Here is a 15,511-nt window from a genome sequence, read left to right on the forward strand (position 1 = left end):
CAAATACAGAACAACGATACTGTAAATTAAACAGTGAGTAATAATTATAATATAAGATAACATAATTAAATGGAAAAGATACTAAACAAACACACCATACCCAACGTTATTAACTAGGAAACAACGTAACGTACGTAATTAACTACGTAAAACTAACTCACACTCTCTCACAAACCACGCCCACCTTGCTCCACGTACGTAGTAAAACTAAACTTGCTCAGGGAAGCGGAAGGTTACCGGCACCGCCGGCGCCGGCGCCACCTCCACCTCCACCAGCGCCGCCACCGATACCTGGCATGTTATTTCCGCCACCGAAACCCGGCATGTTATTTCCGCCACCGAAAGCCGGCAAGTTATTTCCTCCGGCGCCCATGTTACCAATCCCCATGCCGCCGCCGACACCTCCGTTGAAAGGAAGGGCGCCGATATTACCGCCGGTTCCCATACCACCCATGACTCCGCCGAAGGGGAGGCCGCCGTTGCCCATCCCACTCGTGCCGCCCAGCCCGCCGTACGAGTAGTAATTCTTCTGGTCTTTCAGCCCTTTATCGTTGCCGCCGGCGCCGGGAACTTCTCTGGCGGCCCACGTCGCCTGAACTGCAACTGCGAGAAGGAAGAAAGTGACGCATAGCTTCGCCATTTTTCTTTCTCTTTTCACTGCCGATATTCCTTTCTTTACAAGTTTGATGGCTGAAAGAGTTTTGGAGGGGTTGCATTTATAGAGGCAAAAAAAGGGTTACAGTGGATAGGTAGAAACATTGAATGGAGTTAAACAAAAAGCTTTTACTAAGAGCTTAGGTTGCTGGATGGACATCCAGCTGCCAGCTTAGCTTTGTTTGTATGTTGGGTTACATTGTGGACATCTGGCAATAGCTAGTGTGTACTGGGTAGTTTAGAATTTGTATTTCTTCTCCTAAATGGTTGAATCTTATTCCCCAATTTCAAGGGCCCACATCCCGACAAGATAAAACATTTAAATAGAAAGGCTAAATGTCAATGCGTACAAGAGATCTGTTCAATTTGAGAATAATCCCCACATTACAAGGTTCGAACTCTTGTATTTCTTCCAATTATTATCTATGAATCAATGAGCTAAACTCGTGCTAGCAGTATTTATGTTTCACAACTACTGAATCACCATAAATTATCCTTTTACGAGTCTAAATGTGAACTTTGTTTGAGGCTAACAAATGTTCAACTTTTATAATAAGCTACTATTTTTGAGAACCGCATGTAACCACCATGACAATAACACTATGATAGCATGCATATATCTAGATCACATACTCTGATCTACAAGTGTAAATAAATAACATTTTATAATTAACCATAGAGGCTAATAGTAAAATTACGAATTTCGAGGCCATAAGTGCCATGCGCAGGAATTCAAACTTAGCATTAAGGAATATTGCCTGTATCACCTAACTATGACATTGGGCATTGAATGGGGGTTGAAAGAAGAGAGATGCATGCAACTATGCAAGCTACATGTTGTGACTGGTGTATATATATGGGAAAAGTAAAACATCAAACAGTCAAACTGAGGTTGAATGTAATATATATATATATATATATATATATATATATATATATATATATATATATATATGGTTGAGTTCACATAGGACAGTGATAATATAGAGGACTGTGCGGACAAATAATGGACACACGAAAAATTAGTATCGTGCACAGATTTTAATACTGACACAGTAGCATACATGTAAACATCAGGTTTCGAACACAAACTCTATTAATTAATGAACCTATGCACACGACATACAAACTATGGCACACGACTACATTAGGCCATGCACACAACATACAGACTAATGGCACATGACTACACCTATCAACCCTATGCACACGACTACATTTGACCATGCATACAACATACAGACTAATGGCACACGACTACACCTGTCTGCATAGTCTTCTATAATATATTTGTCCTCATTTCAATACATGTATATATATTGGTGTGTGTGTATGTATGTATATATTGGTTTTGAATTTGAAGAGTGGTAGTGATTTGGACAGAACAATGCATATGTTTTTACAACATTGCATGACCTACTTCTGTGAGGGAAGTAAATGCAATGGCAGGTTGGTAGTTTTCTGATGGTAAATTCAATTCTCCTTTAAAGGGTCATCTATTACGACTGGTATACATCACTTATGACAAATTCAAACCTTAGCTTCAACCACAACCCAATTTCTTGCCCACAAATTAAAGATGATCTGAAATCCCTCGCACCAAAAGCCCCCACATACACACCGACTTGACAAGATGGTGGAGGGGTAACTTCTGCACTGCTATTATTGTGATATTTCGATAATACTTTTCTGTATACAATTTACAATCTGAGTACCAACTAAACTGTCCGTGAGAGTCACAATTCAATTTCTATATATACATGTATGTGTGTGTGCCTGTGAAATTCAAACCATCATCCACAACCCAACTATATACCATATATAACACTGCATGTGTATGGTTGTGTTGTGTATGTGTGGTATGTGTATATATTAGGGGACACTCAAGTGAGATCGTTCAGCATTCAAGAAAGAAATGAGAACAATATATATATCCATCTATTTGGGAATATCAAGGGAAGCAAGTAAAAAATGTGCAATAGTATTTTAATAATTATCTCAAACTTTAAGTGCACTCCACAACACTATCACGTGTATTGCTTGTCATTTACAAGTGCAACATCTTCAGTGCACTTTACCTATAATTTTTTGAAATACATTTTACTTGTAATTATTATTGTATAATTATACAATAATAATTAGAGTATAACTTTCATTCACACTTATTAATTTTTATATTTATATTTAGATCGGATATAAATATATTATACTCTACATAAAAATAAAATTTTGTGCAAATTAAAGCAGGTAATTGGCAAGCGCCATGGAACCACGGTCAAGAAAGGAGCTGACGTGGCGAAACAAGGCGGTGAAGCGGCCATGCCAATTGGATATCAAACATCAGGCTTCCTCCGCTACGGATGATGTACGTATAGCTAGCTAGATAGTACACTTACTAATTCTATATTCCCCGCATATATAGGTAGCATATAGTACTGCGAAAACCAGCAAAGTTGGTCATATGGTTAATTTTGGTAATGAACTGATCAATTATGAGTAAACCACTTTGCTGATTAGGGTTACAATACTAACTTCTCTCAAGTGCACTTTTGGTAGCGGTTGAGAATTACAGGCTAAACCAAAGATAGCAATGTTTAGTATAAGTCAACCTGGTTTACCTCCCATTGTATGTTATACCGTAGACAATGGTCCATCTTACATTGGGGACTTTAGTGAAAAAATTGTATACGCAGTTAAAATATTATATATTGCACTAGGACACATACTATGTTAAGTACATGCACATAATATGTAAATGACATGTACGTATAATGTGAATGTCATTTCGTTTAATGATTCATGGTATAATTTGTTGTTTACCTCATTGGTCTTTTAGAGCCACAAAAAAATGAACGACTTACCTAAAGCGTACATTCGAGTAGCGATTGCCAAACCAATCAAACAAAAAATAACATATATATTATATATATTAAAGCGGAAGAAATGATTCAATTGTGCACAGATACTACAATGTAATAGAGTCAGTAGCATTCAAAAAAAAAAAAAATCAAATCCACTAATCTAATCAACTAACAACCAAACACCCCATAAATCAATTATTCGAAATATTAAAAGCATCATTTTCTTTATTTACTTTTTGATCTTACATTAAACTGTAGTAACAATCATAATGTATGAAAGGACCATTTTTGGCAGACCAAAACATGAATTTACATTAGTCTCGTCAGGTGTCTGAATGAGATTAATTGGTGGATTTGGGCCAGGCCAATAGGCCCATTAAAAACAAACTCAATCTATTCAAGCCTACTAACTCCGACCAAGAAGCCCAAGCCCATAAGCTCTCCTAAGGATTATAGTGAAGACTTTAAAGAGTGGTCCGTAAGAGAGAAGCTCTCTGTTTTGACTATACTGTAACGTTGTCGTCACGATGAACTGTTACAGTTGCATGTCATCTTTGGCTGCATGGCTGCCGCGTGGCACGATGACAGCTGGAAAAACGGATTTAAATTTCTATCCGGGACCCCGGCATCAACCCAATGAATTTAACCCTTTATAATTATACGTTTTTTTTTTTTTTTTTTTTTTTTTTTTGGTCGTCGTCATCAACTACGCCAAATTCTAACTTCTTGAATTCAACGCCGCACGTACCGTTTCTCGTGTGTTCACACTAAGAGCAATATTGTGTAGAAAAATATAATGCGCATATAAATTTTAGAGTTAATCAAATCCCTCAATTTCTTTTAAACTGTTAATATAGTTACTAGAGTAATTTTTAATTTCAATTAATTTAATTCTCGAATTGTTTAAAATTTTATTAATTAAATTATTTTCAAAACCAAAATAAGATAATTTACTAAAGGAAAGCAAGTGCTAAATGGTAAGTGCAATCCTCAATTTTCTCCCAGGATCGTGGTGTTCCCCTTTGTATGTGCATATGTTTGGCTGCCTATGCTGACCGATTGAACTGATGTCATCACCCAGTTGGGTACATTTTTACGCCCATCAATAATATTATTGTGTCTCATATATTATTAAGAGATGATAGGTGTTGGAGTTTAATAGAGCAGAGACGAGCGAAGCAAAACTAAGTGAAAACATCTGTCGATCTTCATGTTTGAACCTGAACTGGATTCACTGAATGGGGGTGTAGGGGTAGTGCCTGATGATATAGTACTGATGTAATTTTGTAAATTATCGTAAAGTTATCTATAAATATGATGTTTGTAATTATGAATTTTTAGTATTATCATCAAAATCAATAAAAGATATTCTTCTCTCGTAAGGGACGTAAGCAATAGTCAAACTGCTAAATCTTTTTCTTATTTTTATGTATGTGTTAATGCTTTCTTGCTCTTGTTTTTATCAACAAATATTTTATGGGTGTTAAATAATATGTAGCCTCGCTCATATGATTAACAATATTATTAGCTTCTTTTTTTTTTTTTTTTGAAGTAATTACAAAATCAATAATCCTTAATCTAAAGAAGTTAAAAATACAAGGAGGTCGGGAAGATACTCACGAACCTAGAACATACGAGGAACCAGTCGATTTCAGGTGATGATATTGAAGAGGAGGAGGACTACACTTGGATCTGGCAAATTAAATCAACTTCATAGAGAAGGTCAAGATTTTCATTTAATTTGGCTTGTGATCAAGGGGAAGATTCCAAGTACATGAACGACTTGATTCGCTGGTGACTTCTTGATATGGTGAACAAAAACGTTCCTGATATCCCTAGCAACCATATAACATTGCGTATTAACAACCAAACTGATATAGGAAAGATCTAAAGAAAGTGAGTTAAAAACAATACTCAAATTTAAACAATCCGACTCTACTATATTATTAGCTTAAGTGTTAAGTAATCAAAGTACAAGAGTTTGTAGCTGAAATGACAAAGTAACATCACAATACAAACGTCTAAGCTTTATTTGTCAGAGCTTATAACTTATCAGCTACTTTTTCACCTAGGTTTGCCAAACATAGCATAAAACCGAATATGATAGCATCAATGTAAACTGTAAAGGGACTATCATTTATACTAGTGTTAAGTACAACACATAGAAAAACATTATTAAACATAATCAAAAGATCAGTGACTCTAATGTAACGCACTAACACTGTCTCATCTCATTGCTCGCATAACAACAAAATTCCCGTGTGAATGCAATAACTAATGTTCACATTCGTCAGAAGGCACACATGTACTGATTTAATTAGTTCTTGAGGGTTCGCCCATATCGTAACGCACTAATACTGTCTCATCTCATCGCTCACATAACAACAAAATAATTCCCGTGTGAATGCAATAACTAATGTTCACATTAGTTAGAAGACACACATGTACTGATTTAATTAGTTCTCGTGGATTCGTCCATATTGTTAAGTTGGAGCGGTGGACCGACTCGATTAAGCCAATTGTCAATATTCCATCATCATATACGTACCAATACTCTAAATTTCGAAGCCATCCATATGCATCCATCCACTTTTAATTTAATTATTATACTTTATGTTATTTTTGGTTTCACGTGATAATTAAATTAAATAGTATAATATAGTAGAGTACACTACATTGTAACGTTCATGATTGAGCTATAGACGGGCATAGAATTGGCTAATTGGCGTTGAGCTAGAATGAGTTCATGCATGATAGATGCAATATATACACTCCAATACGCCCAACGGAACGTAACGGCGACGACGACGCACGCACGAGCTAAAAAGGGCATAGCGGTGGAAAGGAAAGGAAACGGAGAGACGTATAAAACTCCGTTGAATAAACTTTAACTCCGTCTTGGTATCCGCCGCTTGGCGATTGAGCGCGGAGTTAATGGCGGACGTAGCCATTGGGCGAGAAAAAGCGGGCCAGACAGGCTTTGGAGCTCTCTTTGCTAAACGGGTAACGTACGTCAGAGGCGAAACGACACGTAGAGAGAGGAACCGATCCTCGCCGCTTCGCCCACGAATGGCGACAAGCCCTCTGAACTAAGCAATTCAACGCCACCCTGTTTTTACTCCATTTTACCATTTCCACATGGACTTTTTTTTTAAAAAAAATAATTCCCGTCACTATTTAAGGATATGTACTGAATAAATTCTATGTTGTGAATTGTGATCATAGTTAATAAAAAATTATAACGAAATAAACTAGTTTTTAACATTTAAGGATTATCACTATGTCAAAAATCATAAACTCACAAAATGCACATACAATTTTATTTCCTATATACTACCACATTTTAGAGATGTTGTACTTGACCCTACATCTGCCTCCGCCCAACAGTCCTCCTAGCCATTAGCCAAGCCACCAAAAATTATTGAATTTGACCATTTACCGGTCTAGAACAATTCTCCTTCACATCACATACCCGTGACCTAGTTCTAATACCACTTGTTAAAGCGTATACAATTAGGCCTATAACTATAGCCCACAGAGAATGAGCAATTTTATTTTCTTATATACCACGTTACCACATTTTCAAAATGCAAGGTACTAGACGAGGTCCTTTAATTCGTCAACTTTTGCTCAACAATCCCCTAATCACCCATTGTTAAATATATTTAACCTTTTACTTTGCCCAACATCAATTTAAGTTATTCACTGATCAACTCAAATCAAGAAAGTTAATATACAATTTTCATAAGAAATTTAACTTATGACTTTGTGTTTAGGAAGCTAACTTAGTTGCGCCATTTTCACATGGATTATTGGACAGATAATGGAGCTACCAGCTTGCAATCTGGTTTTCAAACTTTGTTGGGAATAAAAGAATTGATTAAGGTGGTGAGTTCATTGATCGCCTGCGGCACCGCTGGGATCACCAGTGGGGTGAGAACGTATGGACTGTGGCGTAGAACCCGGGAATAAGTATCCCAAACCAGCGGCACCAGCTTTTGCTCTTCCGCCTGGTTTCCCTATTTCCATATATTATCCACTTTCAATTCTTTTATTTACACTTTATAAATTATCATTTTCTATCTCCTTAGCTTGCATGTAAAACTTATTGCTTATCATGCCAGTCAATAATGTACGTAATACATTACCATATCCGTATATCCAAACCCAAATTTTCCGTATACATTATTACGCCGACAACTAATTAACAACCATCATATCAATACTTTTTTTTTTTTTAACCATATATGGTAAGAATTCAATATACTATATACATACACATTTAAGTTTTTTCTAGTACTACTAGTTCTGATACAATATAACAATTGTTTAAGTATAATTTTTTAACTTATTGAAATATAAAGAGTCAACCGCTCTAATTGAGGTTTGAACCCATGAGCTCTCATTTAAAAAAGTTACTTCAGAACACTCGACGTTAGTTTGATAATTACAAAATTACAAATTTAACCTCTGAATAATCTATTAACTTTGTTTATTTAAGTCAATTAGCTTTGAACAATTTAAGGGTGTGTTTGGTTGGTTGGTTGGTTTTGTCCATAGCAATGGATATGAAAGTGAATGTTGTTGTTTGGTTGATAGGTTTTTAATTAGAACACTACTATGAGTTTTGAATACCCCATCAATCGAAAAACACATACCCAAATAAAATAAGGGTTTCATTCCCTTATTCATTCTCAAGCACTACTATTAGTAACCATTCTCATTCCATTGTACTACCAAACATGTTAAATACTTTCACCAAAACTCATTACCGTTACCAAGTATTTGATACCCATTTCGATTCCGATTCTTATGTGCAAACCAAACACGCCCTAAGTTGATTTATGCCTGAGTTCAATTAGCAATTGATAACTAGACTAATTTATTTTTTTGTAAAAGCAAAAATTTACAATGTGTATATCTTTAAATAGTAGTTATAAATTATATAAGTACCTCGTATTTCGAGAATAAAGATATCAGTAAAAATCAAATATATAATCTTTATATAAACTAATCTTTCTAAATAAAATTGTGGATTACTATACATACCAATTTAGTTTGCTGGTTTAGTAGATAATATTTGAGGAAGAGAAAAAAAAATTGTGGATTAGTCCGTATTCATTAGTAAAGGGTATGGGGAGATGGGGTTTTCTTCCTTTTGGATTAGAGTTACCCAGATGCTTTATGTGGCAAATCCCACTAGATAGATATAGTATTATAGTGGGAATATATAGAGAGAGAAAGTCTGCCCCTTTGAAGTTAACCTGCTTCCTTAATCTCTGATCAGAACAAACCCCATCTGATCTCCTTATCCGTACGTACGCAGCTGTTTGGTATACTGTTTCCTTTTTCTCTCTCTATCTCTATCTATCTATCTATCTATCTATCTATCTATATGTGTTATTCTTTATAGAAAATAAAATTTCTTCTTCTTAGTAAACATCGAAAATTAAACCTGCGATTCTGCGAATTGAAGGGGAAATTTATGAGTTTTTTGATAGTTTAATTTTTGGTGTTGTACTTAGAATACTGTATTATTGGCTGGAAGAGTCAAGAAAATGAAGAGGGAATATGATAAGGATGGTGACATTCAAGATCTGCATGCAACGGGCGGCGGCGGCGGCGGAGAGGTGGAGGCGGTGACGACGGAGGAAATTTACGGCGGCGAAGGTGGCGATTTTGATCCCATGGAGATCTGGCTCGAGAGCGTAGATGAAGAACAGCATCTTGATGTAAATGACTTCCCTCCTCTCCCGGATTTCCCATGCATGTCGTCATCTTCCTCCACATCCTCCGTCCCCGCCGGCGTAGTAAAGCCGTCGTCTTCTTCCTCGGCGTCGTCTTCCTCCTCCTCCGCCGCCTCATGGGCAGTGATAAAATCCGACGGGGAAGAAGACCCCGCCGCCAAAAAATTCCACCTTCAAACAGGCTGTGCAGCAGCCATGACGCCGAGCGCCTCCATGGACCCCTCCGGCGGCATTCCGCCGCCGCCTGAAGACAGCTTCACCGACGACGATTGCATCAATGTCATGGAGAATTTGGGGTACATGGACTTCATAAACGGGGACGATATTTGGGACCCCATATCCATTTTTCAGACAGAGAATTTTCAAGAGGATCAGCCGCCGCCGCCGCCGCAGGCGGCGGCGGCGAGATCTCAGTTCGAAGAACTGCAACAAAACCAAGAAGACGACGATTCAAAGGCGGCGGAAACGGCGGACCTGTCTTTTCTCCAGGGGAACGGCGAGCTGGCGGCGATATTCTTCGATTGGTTGAAGCAGAATAAAGATTGCATTTCTGCGGAAGATATGAGGAACATTAAACTCAAACGTTCGACGATCGAGAGCGCTTCGAAGCGACTTGGAAGCTCAAAGGAAGGAAAGAAGCAGCTCTTGAAGCTCATACTTGAGTGGGTTCAACAATACCAGCTTCAGAAGAAGAACAGCCGAGAAGAAGCGGCGGCGGCGGCCGCCGCCGCCTCCGATCATCAATCAACCGGCGGGGGCGGTCACTTTCAAGCAGAAACATTTCTCCAACCAACAGACACTGCACCCAGTTGTTTCTTTCCGTCTCCATGGACTCCCCCGCCGCCGCCACCTTACATCCCAGACGCAAATAACGCCGCCATGATGGCGGCAGCGCAGCCGCCGTTTCCCGTTTTCCAGCCGCATGCTATTGGGTACAGTAATATCGGAGATCCTTATAACTGTGGCGGCGGTGCTTCCTTCACTCCTATGCACGTGAACAGTGGCCATTTTTCTCATCCAACAGAATACCATCAGCCCGCCGCCGTGGACACCGCTCAATCTTGGCAGTCGTCTGAATTTATGGCCGCTGCCGCCGCAGCTCCGTCGTTCAATCCGTATCCTGATAACAATAACAATAGAATAGCGGCGGAATCTGGTCATCAACCCCAGGCTTTGTACGGAAGCGAATATCCTTACCAGCTTTACGACGGGAATGGCGAGAGGTTGATGAGATTGGGGTCCTCTGCAACTAAAGAAGCAAGGAAGAAGAGGATGGCGCGGCAGAGAAGACTCTCTAGCCACCATTTCCGCCACCATAACAATAATCACCACCATCACGCCCAGAACTACGACCCTCACCATGCAATGAGAATGGGCGTAGATACAGTACTGCCCCATCAGGTTAGCAATCTAGGGAATTGGGTCTACTGGTCTCCGGCAGCTTCTGAAGCTCCGCCGCCAATGGTGGTTCTTCCACCAGCTGAGGCCGCACCTCAACCACCTCCGGCGCAACAACAGAACCATCAGAAGCAAAGTTCATCGGACCGACGACAGGTGAATACATGTTAGTTTGTCATTAAGTATAGATTGCTAGTTCAACCCTGGTGGGTAGGGGTGTCAGTGCGGGCCGGGCCGGGCCACCCATTAGGTCCGCCCCACCACGGGCTGTGTGAGCGACTTGGTTTGGTTTGAGCCCAGCCCATCAGGTATGGGCAATTTGCCTTGGTTCGAGCCTAACCCGTCAGCTCGACTAGGGTCGTAAAGGGGATTTACCCGGTTCCCAGTCCACACTCTAGTGTAGTGGCTGCCTAAGTTGGTTTATTGATCCTTTGCAGGCTAGCGTCACAATACAGGATGAGCCCTAATGTAGTGGCTAGTGTCACTAAAAAAAAAATGTATAGCTTGCTAGAATGTTTGATGTGATATCAACTGAACACTATATGTATCTTCATTAGGGTTCTAAACCAGAGAAGAATTTGAAATTTTTGTTGCAAAAAGTGTTGAAGCAGAGCGATGTTGGCAGTCTTGGAAGAATTGTGCTGCCAAAGGTATAATATGAATTTCCATCAATTGTGTTTTTTATATATGCAGTCATATTAGCATATATTAATGATGATGAAACATAATCCTATTCCAATACTATGTTTTCATTGCTTTAGAATCACTTCAATTAAATGTAACATCCAATTTATAGTTCTTTTACAATATGATGAATTTTATTTGCCCGAATGCCACCTAAGTTGCTGATTGTATTGGCTATGCAGAAAGAGGCAGAAACTCAACTTCCCGAACTTGATTCGAGAGATGGAATTTCCATTGCCATGGAAGACATTGGCACTTCTCGCGTGTGGAACATGAAGTATAGGTATAAAATTATCATCAAACACTACAAATATACTATACACATATGTTGTGCGTGCAAGCCGAGCTTAATTCAATGTCTTACAAATTGTTCGATTTCTATTTTGATTTCCCCAGGTTTTGGCCAAACAATAAAAGCAGGATGTACCTTCTCGAAAACACAGGTTAACCTTTTGTTACACAGATCAATATATCGTTAATTAATGTTTAAATACGAGCTAGCAATCAGCTTGGTCTGAAGTCTGATTTGGCTTCATCTTTACAGGTGATTTTGTGCGGGCCAATGGACTTCAGGAAGGGGATTTCATTGTGATATATGCTGACATGAAATGTGGAAAATATGTAAGAAAACTTCCATTCCATTCTTCTTTTACACTAGCTTTAGTAGTAATGTGATATAACGTCATATATATATATATATATATATATATATATATATATATATATATATATATATATATATATATATAGGGAAACATATATAGTCCATAGTCCATTCTACTTGTTTTATAAGGTCGTATTAGAAATTAAATTTCACTTTTAACCCCTGAATTATTTGATGTAGTATATTTTCGCCCTCAATTATAAGAACATCCACACATCCTAAACAGAAAATCCCAACTCTTGTAAAAAGGGCCAACCCGTTTCGGGATGAACCTGAGATGGGCCAGCCCATATGGGCCGGGCTAGCCCGTTTTGACAGTTCTACCTATGATTGACGGGGAGATAATATGGTTCAAAATGGTCATTTTCCTCTTTCATGTAAAGAGAAATATTTGAATTAAAAAATGGATAAAATTGCAGTTGATCCGGGGAGTAAAAGTGCGGCAGCATGGAGCAAGATCAGACGGCAAGAAACCGGCAAGGAAGAACCCTCGCACGTTGCCCCCATCGTCACCGGCCACCGCCACCTCTCCGGCCATCTCACTCATCAAACAAACAGTGAACTGAACGGCCGGCCTCCCGGCCACCGGAACTCGAGCGCCGCCGCCTCCTCGATCAGCTCCATGATCATATACTACAGCAAGCAATGCAAGTGGTATAAATAATTTGCTGCAACTTGTAACTTCAAGCGTGCATGCATGCATATATATGTGATCATTTTGTAAACCTACCCGGCCAGTTTTCAAGGTGCAGTATTGTTGTTGTAAGTAGTTTGAAGCTAAGCTAGGCCTGCCTGATAACTAGCATCAAATTCAGCCCCCAAATATATATAGACAATGATCCATCAATTAAGTGTTGGATATATGGGACACTCTACTTCAATTCCGGCTGTTTAATTTGCTCCGCCGCCCGCCACTCCACTCTACTTTTAACTATATATATATATATATATATATATATATATATATATATATATATATATATATATCAAGTGTTGATCTATTATGCAACGTTTACATTTTTGTGTTTTTTGGGTGCATGCTTATTTTATCAAATCATGAAGCGGCTAGCTAAGGTGTCAGCGGTTAAAGAATCTCTTTCTATTTTCCATCAAATGGCATTTTTTATAAATATGAGACATCTAAGTTATACAAGTAAAGAGATCTATTCATTGATAAGAAAAAGAAAAAACGTGAACGGGATTGGATTGATGATAAAATAGAACCTTGGTCACGAACAGTGATTCATGAGGAAGAAAGAAAATTCTTGGTTCAGCTCTCCGTCTTAAGACAGAAAAAAGAATTATGTTGAGTCTAACTCATAGTGATCATTTATCAAATAATGACTCTTGGTTATCTAATGGTTGAACAACCGGGAGCAATTTACTTACGATACTTGGTTAGAACGCGCTGTTCTTGTAGAGTTAAACGCGCTTTCACATCTGAAATGGTCGGGGAGAGGAAAGGTTCCTTTTGTGAGGATACTCACAGGAATCCAGTAGAGACGGGGACCTGTAGTTCAGGGGATTAAAGCATGTGGCTACGAACCATGGTATCGGGGGTTCAAATCCCTCTTAGCCCACAACCGGCCCAAAAGGGAAGTACCTTTCCCCTGGGTAGGAAAATCATGATCGGGATAACGAATCAAAGTATGATTATTAGGTCTAAATGTTACGAACTTGATTTTTGTTAATATCTTCTCTTTGTAAATGACGGCGAGTTTATTAATGTAAGGAGTTTTGGAACGGTAACTAATAATAGTAGCCCGAACCCTACAATAATTAATAATATTATTATGCAATAGATGTACCTAAATATGATTATTCAATCATGTGCCGAGATTGATTGACTCGTATACAATCCTATCTATTTGTTGCATTTAAATTCAAGAACCATACTCGACATTCAACCGTTGTTATACCATGATCACCTTACAAGGTGGATCCTAGTCTTAAATTGTACATTTTTAGTATTGAAATAGTGAATATCTTGAATATAAATTGTATTTCTAAGTTTTAAAATTTTGAGAATATAATACATTATAATCACAAATTGTGAATTTGTAAAAAGTAAATTGTGTATCTTTTGATACGGAATCACAAAGTGGACCTGAATTCACAGATTAATTTGCCAACATTCAAAGTTTCAAACCATAGATTTTGCTACTCACTTTGTAATTTTTGACTTTTTTTTTTTTTTTTCCTTTTTTATGTTTGTGGATAAATCTTACACCCTAAAAGGGATTTGAGTTTGCGTGTGTACGAGAAAACATACAAATACGACTAAGATAACAATGTTGACGCAAACGCCCACTTTTTGATGGAGATAAAGACTGACGATTCTTGCTACCCACCACAATGCTTGCTTTCCGTACTTCATGCTTTCTATTGTTTTTTTTATACTTTTTAAATGGAAGAATAGACGGGTTACCGTACCAATATGCATATAGACTCAGTAGTACTAGAAAAAAAAAAAAAAAAAAAAAAAAAAAAAAAAAAAAAACGTACCAATATGCATCTTTGAATAGTAGACATGAATCTTCTTCATCATTGAGTACTAGACGGGAAGTTATGCCATGGAACTGTGTTCACCATGAATGGTGAACACGGTTCCAACGGTGTTAGTACACCGTTATTTTTTTTTTCTTAATTAATTGCGTGACTTTTCTTCTTTATTTTCACATTTTGCGATTTCATTTTAATTTGAGGTGAACAAAGATTTCGGACATTCATAAATTATGAATTCATGCCTGCATATTCACTTTGGAACCATATCTACACATTCCCGTCCGAAATCACGGACATTCATAAATTATGAATCCATGCCTGCACATTCACTTTGGAACCATGCCTACACATTCACTTTGGAACCATGAGATTATGAATTTTCTGTTATAAGATTATGAATTTTCTGTTATGAGATTATGAACTTTCAGTTATGAGATTATGAATTTTCTGTTATACGATTATGAATTTTCTGTTATGAGATTATGAATTTTCATTACATTCATAATTTCGGACATTCATAAATTATGAATTCATGCCTGCACATTCACTTTGGAACCATGCCTACATATTCCCGTCCGAAATCACGGACATTCATAAATTATGAATCCATGCCTGCACATTCACTTTGGAACCATGCCTACACATTCACTTTGGAACCATGAGATTATGAATTTTCTGTTATAAGATTATGAATTTTCTGTTATGAGATTATGAATTTTCTGTTGTGAGATTATGAATTTTCTGTTATGCGATTATGAATTTTCTGTTATGCGATTATGAATTTTCTGTTATGCGATTATGAATTTTCTGTTATGCGATTATGAATTTTCTGTTATGAGATTATGAAAATTCATAATCTCATAACAGAAAATTCATAATTTGATCAAACGCGCGTCGTTAACTCCACATCCGCGATTTTTTTATTTTTTTATTTTGCCTAAAAACGACGTCGTTTTACCTTGTGTTCACCATTCTCGGTGAACACGATTCCATGGCAT

The 15,511-nt window shown here is 37.8% G+C and overlaps 2 protein-coding genes across 4 annotated transcripts; one reads left to right on the forward strand and one right to left on the reverse strand.

Annotated features, from left to right (window-relative positions):
- Positions 1 to 217: 217 nt before the first annotated feature.
- Positions 218 to 640, reverse strand: LOC109158831 (glycine-rich protein 23-like). The gene has a single exon (XM_019306729.1). It carries the CDS (start codon positions 638 to 640, stop codon positions 218 to 220), a length of 423 nt encoding a protein of 140 aa, XP_019162274.1.
- An 8,112-nt stretch (positions 641 to 8,752) lies between these two features.
- Positions 8,753 to 12,876, forward strand: LOC109161839 (B3 domain-containing transcription factor ABI3). 3 transcript variants are annotated; one of them, XM_019310391.1, is made up of 7 exons: positions 8,753 to 8,829; positions 9,041 to 10,816; positions 11,218 to 11,310; positions 11,527 to 11,627; positions 11,741 to 11,787; positions 11,889 to 11,965; positions 12,428 to 12,876. In XM_019310391.1, exons 2-7 carry the CDS (start codon positions 9,074 to 9,076, stop codon positions 12,572 to 12,574), a joined length of 2,208 nt encoding a protein of 735 aa, XP_019165936.1. In that variant the 5' UTR covers positions 8,753 to 8,829; positions 9,041 to 9,073; the 3' UTR covers positions 12,575 to 12,876. The 3 variants fall into 3 exon arrangements, with proteins under 3 accessions (XP_019165936.1, XP_019165922.1, XP_019165928.1); XM_019310377.1 differs by having other exon boundaries at positions 8,768 to 8,848; XM_019310383.1 differs by lacking the exon at positions 8,753 to 8,829 and having other exon boundaries at positions 8,928 to 10,816.
- Positions 12,877 to 15,511: the final 2,635 nt, after the last annotated feature.

The sequence above is a fragment of the Ipomoea nil genome, unplaced genomic scaffold, assembly GCF_001879475.1.
Source record: "Ipomoea nil cultivar Tokyo-kokei standard unplaced genomic scaffold, Asagao_1.1 scaffold0302, whole genome shotgun sequence".
NCBI classification, from domain to species: Eukaryota; Viridiplantae; Streptophyta; class Magnoliopsida; order Solanales; family Convolvulaceae; genus Ipomoea; species Ipomoea nil.

Coding starts and splice junctions, on each gene's coding strand:
- LOC109158831 (XM_019306729.1), bottom strand. CDS start 640: ATGGCGAAGCTATGCGTCACTTTCTTCCTTCTCGCAGTTGCAGTTCAG.
- LOC109161839 (XM_019310391.1), top strand. CDS start 9,074: ATGAAGAGGGAATATGATAAGGATGGTGACATTCAAGATCTGCATGCA. Junction 10,817..11,217: donor GTTCATCGGACCGACGACAG/GTGAATACATGT, acceptor TATCTTCATTAG/GGTTCTAAACCAGAGAAGAA. Junction 11,311..11,526: donor GAAGAATTGTGCTGCCAAAG/GTATAATATGAA, acceptor TTGGCTATGCAG/AAAGAGGCAGAAACTCAACT.